Source organism: Stenella coeruleoalba (assembly GCF_951394435.1).
Source record: "Stenella coeruleoalba genome assembly, chromosome: 8".
NCBI classification, from domain to species: domain Eukaryota; kingdom Metazoa; phylum Chordata; class Mammalia; order Artiodactyla; family Delphinidae; genus Stenella; species Stenella coeruleoalba.
In genome coordinates, this window is record NC_137154.1 from 52,795,070 (window position 1) to 52,811,327 (window position 16,258).

At 55.8% G+C, this 16,258-nt stretch overlaps 1 protein-coding gene across 4 annotated transcripts in view; it reads right to left on the reverse strand.

Annotated features, from left to right (window-relative positions):
* Nucleotides 1-16,258, reverse strand: part of GDPD5 (glycerophosphodiester phosphodiesterase domain containing 5) — a 92,376-nt gene that overhangs the window by 2,882 nt on the left and 73,236 nt on the right. For 3 of the 4 annotated variants that reach the window (XM_079929988.1, XM_079929987.1, XM_079929990.1), the window contains 10 exons: nt 14,683-14,781; nt 14,282-14,375; nt 13,761-13,906; nt 9,814-9,896; nt 8,556-8,706; nt 7,784-8,002; nt 6,961-7,118; nt 6,573-6,720; nt 5,250-5,332; nt 2,342-2,454 (listed from right to left, as the gene is read on the reverse strand). In XM_079929988.1, coding sequence (XP_079786114.1) covers nt 2,342-2,454; nt 5,250-5,332; nt 6,573-6,720; nt 6,961-7,118; nt 7,784-8,002; nt 8,556-8,706; nt 9,814-9,896; nt 13,761-13,906; nt 14,282-14,375; nt 14,683-14,781 — 1,294 coding nt within the window. Of the gene's footprint in view, nt 1-1,626; nt 2,455-5,249; nt 5,333-6,572; nt 6,721-6,960; nt 7,119-7,783; nt 8,003-8,555; nt 8,707-9,813; nt 9,897-13,760; nt 13,907-14,281; nt 14,376-14,682; nt 14,782-16,258 lie in introns of those variants that run through there. The other variant, XM_079929989.1, reaches the window with a different exon arrangement.

Genomic DNA, 16,258 nt, shown 5'->3' on the forward strand with positions numbered 1-16,258 from the left:
CATGACCACCCTGTTCCCCCCTGCCCCACCTGTAATGTCACCATCTATGGCCCCCATCGGCTGGAGTACTTCAAGGACAGGGATGAGGTCTGGGCATCAGTGTCCCCAGTGGCTGGTACAGTCCTGGACACACAGCAGAGGCTTAGAAAAGGTCTGCTGAGGGGAGCTAAGCACACCCCAAGGGGACTCAGAGCACCTTGGTGGGGCTGAGGGTTCCTGGAGAAGACCTCGCAACCAGGAGTGGGCAGCAGGTGAGGCCTGCAGCGACTCTTCAGGGCCAGTGATGAGAAGGTGCTAGGTGAATGAATGGCCTTTGTCCCTACAGAGAGGCGGGGGTCAGGGAGGTGCAGAACCTGACAGGCCGAAGTGCTGGCTTCCTGCCTGCCATTCATGCTACCCGCCCCTCCTGACTTCCCTGGGCCAGGCACAGTACAGGAGCCTGGGGACTCCTCCTTCCAGGAGCTCCCCAGTGTTGCCAGAGAGCTGTGGGAGGCCAGGGGAAGCCCTCCAACCCCGCTTTGGTGCTCAGGGAAGGCTCCCAGGAGAAGGAGGGTTTTTGAGCGAGGGTAGGAGGAATTAAGTACCCCAAAGGCAAGAATCTGTGTATCCTCAGCACCTAACACAGGGCCTGGCATGCGTCTGTTGAAGGAAGGGCTAAATAAAAGAGTGAATAAATGAGTGGATGTTCACACAGTCGCTGGAGCCAGCCCCACTAAACCCACAAGCACCCCCCACTGGGCTCTGGTTCACTCGGGCAGCATTTACCAAGCACCCGTCTGGGCCAGGCGTGGCACTAACCCTCACAGGTACTCTGTGAGGGGGAGCTAGCCCATTTTACAGAGGAGGAGTCTGATGGTGAGGGAGGTTAGGTAATATGCTCTTGTTCACACAGCTCGGGGGATAAGCTGGGATTTGAATCTAGGTCCATCTGGCTTCTAAATATCTCTCAAATCTCTCCTCTCCTGTTTCCATTCCCACAATTCCCATCTGAATTATTGGTTTCCTTGCCTCCAGCTTCCCCTTCTAACCCACCCTCCACACTCGTTAGAGACTGAATTGTGGGGAATTCCCTAGCAGTTCAGTGTTTAGGACTCTGCACTTCCACTGCAGGGGGGCACGGGTTCGATCCCCGGTCAGGGAACTAAGATCCCACAAGCCCTGTGGCGCCAACAAAAAAAGAAAAAAAGAGAGAGATTGAATTGTGTTCCCTCCAAATTCGTATAGTGAAGTCCTAAACCCCAGCACTTCAGAATGTGACCCTCTTTGGAAATAAGGTCATTGCAGATGTAATTAGTTAATATGAGGTCATTAGAGTGGGCCCTAATCCAGAATGACTGGTGTCCTTGTAAAGAGGGGAACTTCGGACACAGAGATGCATCTACAAGGCAACGGGAGAGGCCAGGACCAGATCTTTCCCTCACAGCCCTGCTGACACCTCGATGATGGACTCTTAGCTTTCAGAACTGTGAGACAATACATCTGTTTTTAAGCCACCCAGTTTGTGGTACTTTGTTACAGCCCCACTGTACCAAAGACAAATCTGTCTGTTACCCTCCTCTTCTTTCAGAACAAAGCCCAAGCTCCTGACCACACACTTGAGGCCGAAGTGCCTCCCCAGCGCCATCTTGGGGTGAGTCAGCCAGAGGCCCTGCCTTCGAGCCATGGCAAGGAGTGCTCCCTCACTACCTCTGAACACATGCTGTTCCTGCCTCGAATGCCCTTCCTTCCCTCTGCTCGCCCAGCCCTCACCTCAAACCCGTCACCCTCCTACCCTTCCTTCCCATTTCAACTACATCACCTCCTCACAGAGTGGGCCCCAAAGCCTTCCTCACTGCCCCAGGGAACTCTGAACCCCTCTCTCCTCCTTGTACCCCACTCTGGCTCAGCACCCCCATCTATTAGAGCTCAGTGACACCTACCTTTCCATGTATTTGTTTATACAGCTGCCTCCTCCATCAATCTGGGAACGTCAACAGGCAGCAAGCAGGGGTGGAATCAACGTTTGTGGGGTCTGTGTATGAACCAGCATGGCAGGATGGGCCTCCAGCCCTGCCCCCACCCCTGCATGTCACCCTTGCCCACTACCCCTGGGGCTGACACTGAGCCACAGGACCTGGAGTTGAGGGCTGCATGTGGACGGGTATGCATTTCCGTGTGTGTGTGTGTATGTGTGCCCCGGTACCAGTGTGAGCGTGAAGCTAGGTGGGTATACTTATGTCTGTGCCGTGTCCCTACCTGTATGTGCTGTGTGTGAAATGTGTGCACACACACCCGTCTGCACATGTGGGGTGCAGAGGACAGAGCCCAGAGCCTGACTCAACCTGTCTGCGGAGCTGCACACCTGAAAAGATGAGCTTCTCCTTCATGATGCTGACGTCCCGGCTGGTCCGGTGCACCGCGGCACTCAGCATGATCTGCTCGGGGTTGTAGCTCCGTATGCCACCCAGGCGCCACCTGCAGAGATGGCCCCGTGGGCATCAGGTCCTTCCCCACCTTTCCTTGGAGAAGGGATCCTTCCCACTTCCACAGACTCTCTGGATTTGGCCTGAGAGACCAGCAGGACTCTTGTCCGACTGTACAGACGGGGAAACTGAGGCCCAGAGTAGGGCAGAGCTGGGGCCTGAATCAGTCTGCTGACTGTCAGCCAGGGCTCTCCAGACCCCTAGATCCGCTCCCCTTGCCCAGGAGGATGGTTAGGGGTTGGTTAGGTATGTGTCAGGTGCCCCCAGTTATACACCTGGACAAATTTGGGGGTGGGGGCTTAGCAGGCATGACTGATGACCCACCCTGGAGTGCAAACCAATCTTGGGGAGTCCCAGCTGATGTCGCCTACAGCTCCATCATCAGGACCAGGCTGAGTGAAGCCAGTGAGGAACCCCAGAGAGGAAGTGAAGGAAAGCAGGGAGGGGAGGGGAGACAGCGGGGAGCTTGTCTTCATGGCATCACAAGGCAAGGGTGCTGGAGTGACTTGGGGAGGGGCCTGCTGCTGCTCTGTTCCAACAGCCCTGGAAGAGTGGGGTGCATATTCCCTAGTGGAGAGGGACAGGCTGGAGCATTACCCCTTTAATGGCTGGGGCAAGGTGGGAGCAAAACTGAATGGGCTGAGAGGTGGGGCTGCATAGGGCGTGCAGGGACCAGGCAGAGCCGGGAGGACTTGGGTTCCTTCGTCCGGCTCAGGGCACAGTTCTTGCTGTTGCAGTTCCTCTGAACTAGCCCCAAATCCCTGGCCTCTGAACTTAGATTCTTCCTGCAACCTAAACAGAAGGACTCACCGGACCCCCAACCCCACTCAGGGAAGTGGGGATCAGCTTGGAAACAAAAACCCAACCCCCCAGGGCCCGACGCCCTGCTGGAGTGGGTGGAGGGAGCCCAGACTCCACGGGAGATCAGTTTCCAGATGGGATCAGCACAGCAGAAATGGACAGACAGATGGACAGGCAGACAGGTGGATGAACAGAGCAGACAGACAAGGGGAAAGCAGGAGGCAGGGGGGAAGGCAACCTCTGGCTGGGCTGGCCGCCCTACGCATCCCTGAGAACAGCAATAGGGTCTCTTATGCATCCCTGAGAACAGCAATAGGGTCTCTTATTTATCGCTGCGTGCCTGGCACCAAGCCCAATGCCTGCTGTGTGGTGGGTGCTCTAAGTATCATTGAGTGAATGAATGGAAGAATGAGGACCACAGGGAAATGAACTTCTCCCCCAGGGTCCTCTCCTCCATCAGGCCTTGCCTGACCCCCCAGGAAGACGATGATGCTGCCCTGGCTGTATCTTGAGTGGCCCAGCGTGTCGGTGGAGCACCCTGGGGAAGAAGGCCCAGCACAGCACCAGCCAGCACATGTGGACATCTGCCGACTGAGAGGATGGTGGAGGGACCAGGCAAATGGCCCTTTGCTGGGCTCAGTCCCACAGTCAGTGAGCACAGAGTTCCTCCTCCTAGAAGTTGGTCAGTGAAGATGACTGACCTAGGAGGGCCCAAGGCACCTGACCAAAGGGAACTTGCACCCCCAAGACCAAGGTCTCATCTTGGAAATTAACGTTAAACGCAGGAGGAAAGTGTCAGGCCCGTGTCTCTGCAGTGAGGTACATCTAGGACAGGAAGCTCAACCACTGTGGGTATTTCCCAGGGGAAAGTACGGGAGGCTGTGCTCATGGGGGGAGAGCAGTAGGGTGGGAGTCAGAGACAGAAAGTGAAAGAAAGAAGAGAGGTGGAGAGAAAGATAAACAGAGTGAGCGAGGGGAAAGGCAAACTGGCAGGGAGAAACAGAACTTGGTAGGCTGTGCGCCGGGCACTGGGGAAGGCCTTGCCCAAAGTGCCAGGCTGTGGGGGGTGGCCCAAGCAGAGCCCCTCCCCAGAGGGAGACGCTCTGGTGCTGAGAGAGGCCAGGTCAGCAACCTGCAAGGAAATGCTGGTTCCCTGTCTGCGGGAGGGAGAGAGAGCAGAGGGACACACACGGCAAAGTGGGGAGAGAGAAGGGAGGACTGCAGGGGAGAGGACGAGAGCAAGGATGGGAAGGCGGCTTCAGGCAGGGGAGGTGTATGGGAGGGTGACCTGGGCCTAGGGCTCCTCAGGAGGCAGCCTTTCAGAGGGAGGTGGAGAGGGGGCGGCGAGGAGGGAGAGAGAGGAACAGGAGGAGGACCACACCAGAATTACCTGATCAAGTGATAGCTGTGAGATGCCAGAGTGCAGCAGAGAGTGGGGAGGGGGGAGAGAGAGGAGGGACATGCGCCGGATCAGAGCAGTATGGGACAGAGAGAGAACATCAGTCAAGAGTAAAACCCAGCCTGCTACTTCATGGCTGGGTTGGGGCCCCGCCTGGCCCTAAAACCTCCCCAGGACCCACCCACTCCCACTGTGACCACCACCCCCAGCTGTCGTCCTGGAGGGTGGGTGGGGAGGTCTGAGCCCGGCCCGAGTGCTGTGGAAACCTGTGCCCTGGGTGACAGGCAGGGAGACAAGCCTAGAGAGGAGCCCCCCCTGGAGCTGAAACTCACCAAAGAGTCTACACAGCACATCCTGGCCCAGCTTGGCTCTGGGCTCCCAGCTGGGTGCTCATTCCAGAAGCCACTGGGCTCTGGCTGAGGGGGACGGGCTGGGGGCCACAGGGAGGCCTCCTTCTCCCCTGAACAGGGTGGTCTGGCGAGGACATCTCCCGGCCCAGGGCTCAGGAGGGCGTTCACCTGGCTGGGGGCGGGAGCTGGCCCGTCTCAGGCAGGGAGGGCCGCGGAAGGTGGTCAGGGCCTACTCACTTCTGGAGCACGAAGATGCCAACGATCAGGATGAAGGAGATCAGGTCGGCGGTGACCCACATGAGACAGTACTCGTCCGGGGGCTGTGGACAGATGGCCCACAACCAGCTTCCAGTCACGGCTGGTCCAGACCAGGGCTCCAGACCAAGGGCCCATGGGCAGGAGAATCGCACGTCACCATCAGGGAGGGGCAGAGGAGGACCTGGAGGGGGCTTGGGGGCTTGAGATTATATTTTGTAGGAGTGGGCCTGGGGTTTGGGGTGGGGTGTGTGTGTAGGATAAAAGAGATCTGTGCAGTGTTCACTGTAGAGGTGGTGTGTTTTAAACCTAGAGGATTTATGTGCTTAAAGGGGCTTAATGCAAGAACCAAAATATGAAAGACAGATAGATGAATGAGAGGGTGTGACGTGACAAGCAGGTGCGCAGGTGGGTATGTGAAGAGGTATGTGGCATCCATGTGCATGTAAGAGTACATGTCATTGTAGGGTGCGGAGTGTGGGAGCTTCCCCTCCAGGGGGCCATAGAGAGGGGCCCAGCAGGGTGAAGCCTGCAGAGCAGCCAGGCCTCACACCCCCTTGATCTCAGGTAAACTGTGGAGGTGGGCTAGGGCACTTTTTGCTGTTGGTCAGTTCCTGTGGCCTGAATCAGAGTGTGCTCATAGCTACTGCTGCCAGTCAGTTATTTCATCTCAGTCCGAGCTGAGCCCTCAGAGGTTTTAAAAGACAATGGGCGGGGATGGAGCTAACCACCCAAAACCTAGATCTGATTCACTGACACGGCATCATCTTAGCCATAATGAGACCCTCCATCTGCCTTTCATGACCTCAGGGAAGTGGCAGTGGGAGCACAGGAGGGAGGTCAAGGGCTCCCCAAGCCCCCTGGTTGGCAGAGCTGGGACTGGAACACAGGCCTGTCTTCAGGTGCTCAGTCGGTCAACCAACTGAAAGCTGGTTTTATTGGCTGTAATCTCTGAGAAGATTTTAATGTTCCCTATTTTTGCCTCGTTGCCGTCTTTTCCCAATGACTTCCCTTCCTTTAAAACAAAACAATAATCTCCAAACCCCCCCAAAACCCAAGTAGTTGTTTATTTGTCTAGAGCCTTTGGTGTTTTTCCCCATGTGGCTCAGGCCAAGGTTCCTCCTACCCCCCAGACCTTGGTGCAGGCTCAGAGGTCAGGAGAATCTTCTTCATGCCTCAAGCCTGTCCCCTCAGGTGCTCCCCCCACCCCTGAGACCTCACTAGAGGGAGCCCGGGTGTGGAGCCTGCCCCCCAGCCCTGGAAGCCATAGGCAGCTCCCTGGACCCCCAACAATCCCCAACTCACCATGATCCAGAGGGGGGAGGGCACCTGGGATAAGGTGTGGGAGTTGTCAGAGGTGACAGACGGGACCCCTGCGCACCACAGCAGGGAGAAGAGCCACGGGGCATTGACTGTGTAGAGGTTCACGCTCAGGTTCCAGGATGCATAGTCCCTGTGGGGCAGGGACAGAGGCTGGTCGGCCCTTTGGCCAGTGTGGGAAGCCTGTAAAGCATGGCCCTTCACAACCTCATGCCGTCCTCAAAACTGTCCCTGGAGGAAGGAAACTCCGCTCTCAGAGGGCCAAGCTCACATACAAACCCAGGTCTGCCTGATGTTCTCAACCTCTCCTCTTTGAACCCTGAGCCTGTGTGTCCAGTCCTCTGGGTGAGCCTGGGCAGGATGGGGTGGGCACCTGAGCTCCTGGCGGGACACCTGAGTGTAGCGCAGGTTCAGCCGCTGGATGTGGCCTCTCCGCAGGCTGGCAGCTGCCTCCTTGGAGCCCGATGTCTGCTGGAAGCCAGGAGCCACCTTCTGCACGAAGGGCCTCTGCCTGTTAGGCAGCCACAGGACCTGCAAGCAGGAGAGGAGCTGCCTCTGATTTCCCTTCTATACAATGGGGTTAGGGTGTCTGTCCCTCGTGGAGCACCTGGAGGGGTTAAAAGAGGCGGGACCTGGCACGCAGTGAAAGCTTTCAGGTAGTAACCACCTCCGGGGGATGACTTGGTCCCAGCCATGGCTGGGAATTGCTTTGGCAACACCTCAGGAAGATCCCCCTCCAGACCCTAGTCAGGACAAGACCGATAAGGCCCCAAATGTCAGCTACTGTGCATGTGGCCACCAGCGTCTTGTGTGCTCTCATAGTTGGAATCGTATTTTTCTGATCCCCAGGTATCACGTAGGTAACACTTCATGGAAGTACCATGTTCCGAAGAATCTGGCCCTGCTCCTGCCCTTTGTACATTTTTTTTTTCTTTGTACATTTTAAACGCTTTTCTTATTTCCCTCTTGGCCCCATGATGACCCTGTCAGGGTGGCGTGGGGCATGCTACCCTCATTTCACAAATGTGGAACCCTAAGGTCTGGAGAGGGGACACGGTGAGTTTACTGCGTGAGGGTGAGTTTACTGCGTGAGCGGGACTCCAGGCAGGCCTGGTCTCCCTGCGGGTGGGGCAGGGCTGGGCGGAGCTCAGCTCCTTGGGGACAGAGCTGGGTGGGGCTGGGCTGCAGGGCCTCACCTGGTGCTGGGGGAAGCCGGAGTGCAGCACGGCCTCCAGCGTGACGTTGAGGAAGCTGCCGCGGTAGGGGTGCTCCCGCGGCGGGTCACGCAGGTTGAGCAGCAACGTGGCATTGCCCTTGGCCAGCTCCAAGAGTTCCATTAGGCTGCAGATGGACTGGTTTTGGGCCTCCCTGTGGTCGGACGGTGACAGGGAACTGGCCGTCCAGAAGGGGTCCGTCTGGCAGAGACAGGGACACACATGTTTGTCTCACCAGTCCTATGGGGCCTCCACATGCCTTCCTGGCTATGGAACTTGGAGACGACCGAACTGCCAGTGTCGGCTGGTGTGTGCAAGTCAGGCACATTGAAGGCTGGGGCCCTTTGGGACCTCTAGGAGAACCCAACCATAACCTCTCTATCCCAGTCTGCTTGCCAAAAGAATGATTTGCTTGGAACATATCCCAGACACCAGTCCGTTGTTCTCTCAGTAGCACTTCAGACCAGAGAACCAACTTCCTCTAGAGTTTTACAGTGTTAACAATTTTAGCTATTAACTATTATAATCAAAATCAACTTTTTCTGGTAGGGGAGGCAGAACCAGAACAAGTAGTGACAACCATGACAGCTGGGCTGCAGTGGCAGGAGCCCAAGGAGGCCGCCAACCAGCCTGGCTGTGAGTCAAGGAAGCTCGGCATGTGAAGGTCACCTGAGCTGAGGGCTGCCCCTGGCCCTCACCATGGAGTCCCTGACCATGCTTTCCATGCCTAGGACTGGGACGGGTGCTGCCAGACCTTCAGGAACCACTGGCCAGCGTTGAGCCTCTGCAGCAGGGTCCAGTTGAGCATGGAGGCGGGCCTGTGGGCGAGCTCCGGGAATTCCTCCTCCACGTTGGTGGTGCGGCGCAGGGTGGCGTCGTGCATGAGGAAGGGCACGCCGTCCAGGCTGTGGGAGGGTGGGGCTGCGGAGTCACTGCCCACCCAGGTCCCTCGCCCGCTCCTCCCCACCCACTTACACCAGCCCACCTAGGGACCCAGGCCCGCTCTGCCCCTCTTTGGGCCTCAGGTTCCCCGTCTGCACAGGGAAGTCAGTGGGCAGTAAGTGAATCCCTCGGCTCTGTCTGAGGGTCAGATGGGGGTGGGCACTGCTGAGGAGGGAGGGCTGAGCGTATTCTCTCAGCAGCCCTGGGAGGTAGAGGCTATCTCATTTAATAATAGGGAAACTGAGGCTAGAGACAGAAGTATCAAACTCAAGGCCTACCAGCCAGTAAGTGGTGGAACCTGGCTTAGAACCCAGTCCACGTGATGCCATAATGAGAAGAGTGCAAATGCAGGCCCCTTTGACAAGTTCCACCCTGGTATCATCCCGGTCTACCCCACTCTGCTGGGGCTGCCAGTAGCCCCATAAGGTGCCTTAGCGTGGAACAGTAAAAGGCACCTGTGCTACCCCTCCTCAAGGCATTTTTCTACCACCTGCTAGAAAGCTTTGATAAACACACAATTCTATAATGTCTACAATGGGAATGGTATCCTCACACCGTGGTACCCCTGTTCAGTACCCTGCCCCCCTCCGCTTCTCAGACATGATGTTATCAGATCAGTATGGACACTTCTTGCCCTTTTTACAAACGCATACTTACAATCTACATGTAGAAATTGTACAGATCACTTTTATGTGGTCTTTAAAAGTATAATTGACATCACCGTGAACGTATCACTCTGCACCTTGCTGATTCCACTCATCAGAGTGTTTGCGCTCCATTTTGCTGAGCCGTACAGAGCTAGTCTTTCCATTAAGTGGATCTGTGGCAGGACTCCAGGTCCCTACCTCCACCCTGCTTGAATCAGGTGTCTGTTTTTTTCTCTATTTTATATCCTGGAGTATGGCACAAAATCTATTTGCATAAACATGGTGCCTGCCCTGCAGTGGATAATCCACGCCTCCGCTCTCCCATCTCTAAGACTCCGGGACCAGACGTGTCTCCAGCAGAAACCCGGGTGTGGTTGCATCGAGGAGGAAAAGAGGTGCTGTCCTCCCAAGCCCCACGCTTACCTGATGGTGACGTCAGCCTGGAGTCCGTACAGCTTCTGCTCTAGGGCCTTCCTGAAGGACATCAGCGTGTGCTCTGGGGCCAGCTGGGGAGGAAGGTGGCGGTGAGGGAGAGCCAAGCTTTAGCTCAAGCACCGCTCCCCGACCCACAGAAACTCTTCCACGTTGGGAGGCTGGGGTAGACCCGGTTCTAATTCCACTCCTCTAAGCAGTAGCTGTGGAGCCCTGGGCATCCACACAGCTTCTCTGAAGCTCCGTTTCCTCATCTGTTAAATCATGCCTACCTCATAGATTTTTTTGGTGGTGGGGAGAGAGAAGCAGGGATGGTTAGTGTTGATGTATATAAATGTCGGGGGTGGAGGGCTTTTTTACAGTCTTCTGCCTCTATGCAGTCTTGGGCTGGGCTGAATGTCAAGTTTCCTCCTGGTTATACCTTGAGTCCAGGTGGAGATCCCCAAGGGAGAGGACAGGGTAGACAGCATGGCAGAGTTTCAGTGGGGTGACTGGTTTCTTCATCTATACAGACATGACAAGACCATCTCCTAGACTGTTATAAGGATTAAAAGCCCCTAGCACGTTGCCTGATATAGAGTAAGTGCTTAACAAATGACAACTGTTACCCTATAGCATACACATCAGAAAATCCTAGTTCTAGGCCTGACTCTGCCATTAACTAGGTTTTTGACCTTTGGTGCATCTCTTTATCCTATGGGCCTCAGTTTCCCCATCTGGTCTTTGGCGGTGTATGTACACTGTTCTCTGAGTATCCTTCCAGTTGGGGGAGTTGGGGTTCCGAGTCTCCCTAGTTGTTTGGTCTGGTGATCCTGTCATGCCCTTTGCTGCCACTAGGGGTCAGCACCATACCAAGGATTGGGCTAGGACCATGTGCAGTGCGGGATGCAAGACAGGGAAGACTTCTGGCAGTGAGGGATGGGTGGAAAGGGCTCCCATGGCTCATCCCATTCTCACCAAGACATGCTCATTCCCATCTTCTCTTCCTCCGGCCATGCTGTTCCCCAGCATGTAACACACTCCCCTCGTCTGGGAAGCGGCCTGGCATGGCAAGGGCTTTGAAGCTGAGAAGGAGCAATTCCCCTTCCCAGTCACCAACCTGGGCCCATCACACCTCACCCTCTGGACCTCGGTTTCTTTAGCTATAAAATGGACTAATATTACCAAGCTCATAGCTGAGGTAACAGACGTCAGCAGTCTCTGAAATGTGAGTTCCTTTCTTCCCCTTTCTGCAGGGCAGAGCAGCCTTGGGGGATATGCTGCCTTGTCTCCCGGTCAAGTGGGCTGGGTGAGACCCCACAGAGGCGTCCAGGTGTGGACTCGGTGGGGTTCCTGCTCAGTCACCTCTAAATGCCCTGTGGCCAGGCATCCCACAAGTGACCACCAGAGAGGTACCAACGCCCCCCTCCCACGTGGCAGAAGGTAGACTGGGGGTAGACACAAAGAGCGTAGCAGGGGCCATGAAGACCCTTGGGGGAAGGAGGAAGTGTTTGGGAGGGGCAAAATCTCTTTTCTGGAGGCTTTTTAAACTCAGATCTCCCTGTGTTAGGTGCTGGCCTCCTTAAGAAAGAGGGTTGCTACTGCCTCAGGCCTAAAGGCAGATAGGGCTGTATTGTCAGAAGTGTGCATGTGTGGGCGTGGTTGTCACAGACTCATGGTGGTAGACCACTGTGGTTAAGAGGCCCAACTTTGGAGTCAGTCTGACCAAATATTAAAGTATGCACACAGGCTACCCACATAGGAAGGACACCCCCGTCCAGGGCACACAGATACCATCTCCAAGACAGGGATGAGCACCTGGGCTTACCACACACAGATGTGTGGACCCAGAGTCAAAACCTCCCACAGGCAGACATACAGGTGTAGACACTGGTACTCATGCATTCACAGTGACACAGGGAGGACTTGTGTCCGACACCCACACCAGCCCCTCAAGGGCCACCACCAGGATGCAATCAGCCAGATGCACAATGGGAGAAATTCTACAGGACAAATGACTCAGTTTCTTCAACAAATAAACAGCATATGGGGAAAAAAAGGGAGGGAGATTATTATAGACTAAAAGATACTTAGAAGACATCCCAGCCAGCTGTACCACACGGACTCTGTTTGGATTCTGATTTTTCACAACTCAATTATAGAGATATTTTTGAGACAAAGTAAAGCTGAACACTGATTCAGTATTAGATAGCATTAAGGAATGATTATTAATTTGGTTAGGTGTAATAGTGGCAGTGTGGCGTAGTTCTGTTTTTAAGGTCTTTATGCATTAGAGATACATCCTGAAGTAAGCATGGATAAAATGACACAATACCTGGGATTTGCTTTCAAAAAAGACAAAGCAGGGCGATAGATGAAACAAGAATGGCAAAATGTTGATAAATGGTGAAGGTGGTGTTGGATTCATTATACTATTCATTCCCCTTCTGTGAATGTTTGAAATCTTTCTGCTAAAACAACAATCCACATGGGGCCACCCCACTCCTTCCCTTTGCCCCCGCTTCCTGCCTCAGCACACCCCACCCTCTTGTCCTGTGGCCTCCAGAGCAGGTGGGGTGGGTAATACGGGTCATGGAAAGAAAAGCAGCTATAATATGGGGCCCTGCCTCCTGGAAGGCTGTCCTCCTAATTTATCCTTACAAAAGCCAGCAGCAGGGAGGCCTTGAGGGCACCAGCAACCCGCCAGACACACGGGCAGCATGTGGCAAAATTGGACCCCAAATCCAGATCCTCTGACTCCAAAAACCATGGCCTTTCTAGCTGGTTGCTTCCAGGAGGTGCCAGGAGCAGCATGGGGTGTGATGGGAGGGCACCAGGGTCCAGCTCAGGGGCACAGGTCTCTGAGCCTTTTCTAGGAAATGGGCACAATAATGGTGATTTGCAGCCCTGTCCGACGTGACGCCTCCTTTAAATGCTTACTTCGTGAGGCCCCCTAGACTACCCTGAAATTCAAGGATACCATGGAACTCCCAACTACTGCCACAACCAAGAAAAGCTCTCATAGAGCCCTCAAGTGCCCCTTGGTGGTGATGAGTGGTACTGCATCTGTTGAGAACCAAAGTTCAAGGCTTTCGTAGGTCAGGAAACCCAGTCTAGAGAAGCAGGAGGGCTTGCCCGAGGTAACAGGAAAGCATAACTCTTACTTTCTGTGAGCCAGACTCATATCTGGGCACATCACACATGCTAACTCTTGCTTCCTGTGGCCATACGGTGCAGACACTCCCATCATCCCAGGGGACAAGATGAGCAAACTAGGCACAGAGGAGATAGAATAGGCCCTGCCTCCCACAGCTGCCACGGGGCCTGGAAGCCTGGCTCTGGTGCATACTCCCTCGAGGGGAAGGCCTACTGCGGGGTCACAGGGGTGGAGAGAAGGAGCAGGTGCTGACTCTGACTCCTTCCACTCTCCGTCCCACCCGGTGCAAATGTTTTCCTTTAGCAGTGGGCTTGCAGCTGCACCCAGCTCTCTTGCCTGCACAGCCTGGAGGGTTTTTCTGCTGCTTTGTTCCAGCCCCTGGGCCCTGCTCCCCTCCCCACACCCAGCATCTCTCTCTCTCCTGGGCCTTCCTAACCTACAACCTGGCAGTATCTGGGCCTGGCCTAAAACCCTCCTGCATCTCTCCAGGGCCCTCAGGATGAAAGTGAAATCTTTCAAACCAGATGCCTTCGGGCTCTTCAGGACTTGATGCCATTGAAACTCTCCAGCCTTTTCACCAACCCTTTCCATTAAACCCCTCCCACGCCCACCCCCCAACACCACCACCACCAAAAAGGGCTAAAACTTGTGGCTATTATTACATTACGTGTATTATATACATTTCCCTGCAAGCTCCTCCCTACAAGGAGATAGGTTTTAGGTTTTTTGCCTGTCTCCCCTCTGCAATGGCAGCTCCACCCACCCCTCACCCCAGTCTTTAGGGCCCACAAGTGGCACTCACCATGGGGGCCCCGCGGTGGCCGATGAGGGCAGGTTTGGGGCCCAGGTCCTTTTTCTCCATGATGCAGGGAGAGGAGATGGTGAGAGGGGCCAGGTAGAGGGCAAACACCACGGTGAAGAAGGTACCGAGAATGGCCATCTGGGAGGCTGCAGACATGGGCCCAACCATGAGCCCCGGGCAGCCGGGCAGGATGTGCTGGATCCCTCCTCCCTCTACTTGTCAGGACCCAGATGCTTTGAGGGGACCCTGCACCAAGAGGACCCCCCCATTCTTGCTAGGAAGGTGAACCTGGCCTCTAAGTCACACACACATGTAGAGACACAGAGGAAGAAACACGCAAGGCCGAGGCTGCAACCTCTGTGGAACCTGCAGGCCGGGACTGTGAACCGGGACTCCCCACACTGAGAGCAAGGGCCGCGCCACATCCCCAGGCTACCTAGGTAACGTCCAGGCGGGGGCAGGACAAGCTGGCCTTGGTACGTGGAGCACACGGAGGGTAGGTCCTGCCCAGTCATACTTACAGGATCTCTCTGCGCGGGCAAACTGTCCTGCCACGATCCAGGAGAGCGCAGTGATGGCGACCAGGGCCCCCATGTGCAGGAATGGCGCTGTGCCCTTGTGTGCAGGAAGGGACAAGAGAGACTGCTGGCTCCCAGCTGTGCCCAGACCCTCTGGTTACCAACGTCCTTACGGCCTGTCTCTATCCACGGGGCAGGAAAGTGTCTCCATTTTTCAGTGGAGGAAACTGGGAGTCCAGGTACCCCGGATTGTAGCACCCTCCCCGCCTCTGAGTTGCTATGTGGTGTGGACCCCTCCCTACTTCCTCTGGACCTTGATCTAGAGAAACGGGAGTGACCATAAAGGCACTGTCTTGTTTTGAGTGTCTTGGGGAAGCAGCCACCCCGTCCCCACCCCCACTCACCTGCAGGGAGATAAGCAGCACCTCCCACTCGTCCTCCCACAGCTGGGCCACAGCTGACATGGCCACCACCGTAGCCACCAGGATGGCCACCAGCCCCATCTGGAAGGGGAAGAGCCACCAGAGGGTCAGGGCAGTGTCAGAGCCCCATCGGCCCAAGGGTCCCCAGTGTGTCTGAGAGGGAGAGCAAAGGTAGAGAGACGGAGCAAGAGGCTGAGAGACGGAAAGGGGAGAGTAGAGAGTACAAGAGACGGACAAAGCAGGGCAGAGGCAGGCACTGGAAGAAAGCCAGAGGCAGCCGTGCAGAGGACAGTGAGAGGAGCAGAGGCAGGAGAGGGCAGGCGGACCCAGTGAAGAAGGGACCGCGGGAGAAATAGAAGGGAGGGTGGAGAGAAGACAGGTGGGCTGGAGCTGGGCTAAGGTGGGGCATGGCCCCAGGGCTCAGGGTGTGAGGAGGGAATACACTCGGCAAATGGAGGGCCTCCCTGAGCCCAGCAGGTCCCGTCCCAGGCCTTGCCCAGCCACCTTTCATCCAGCGTGACAGGTGAGGAGACCAAGGCTCCCCAGGAGATGGGGCACAGGGGGACCTGCCCAGGTTGCAGGGCAGCAGGCTGAGGAGCCAGGCCCCCTCGCAGGAGGCTGACACCCAGCCTGGCCTTCAGGCTACAGCGAGCAGAGGTGAGGCAGGGGTCTGCCCCACACACGCCCCGTTGCCAAGGCCTGCTCTCAGCCTCAGCCTCCTAGCTTCCAGCCTCTAATGTGTTATGGGAGCTGCCCTCCCAGAGGAAGTGAGGAGTACAGCTCTGACGGAACACCAGATGGAACCTTCATGGGATGGAAAGCTCTGGGGACAGATGGGATCTGAAGTGTGTCATGTAACATAAGACGCTCCCCCAAACTAAGTAATGCCTGGTTTCTGGTTACCCCCCAGGGTCCCTGCCTTGGGCCCTGGATCTCACTCTGCCCAAGCTCTCCACACCGCCAGGCCTGCCTTGTAAAACTCAGCTCACACCTCTACCCCGAAGCCTTCCGCAGCCCCTCTCCATAGGCGCCTGCCAAGACCGCCACATCCGGCCCTCCTGACTTCCTACTGCCTGCTCCCAGCTGCTCTCTTTGCCAGCAGGGCTCTCGCCTTCTTTTTCTTCTGACAGTGTCTCTCCTGGAGGCAGCAGCATTGTGAGAGCCCTCTAACGACCAAACAAGCTCTAAATTGAGTTTCTAGCTCGTCAGGCCAGAGACAGAGGCTGATCCATCTTCGTTCCCTGCCAGGCAGGGAAGATTCATCCCCGTCTGGGATTAAGTTTGCCTTTGGAGGTTTGTCGTTCCAGCCCATCAGCCTGGAAACAAATGTTCCAATAAGAAGCAGTAATAAGGCTGAGACGGATAGGAGCTCTTACGGACTGTGACGTGCCGGTCCAGAGGACACGGGAATGAGAGACACGAAGGTGCATAGAGGGCCCAAGTGTGCCTGGCTCTGCGGGAGGCACTCCGCTTGCTCATGTTTATCCTCGTAAAATCCCAGCTGAGATGTTACCGTCTTCATTTTACACATAGGAAAATGGGGCTCAGAGAGCCTCAG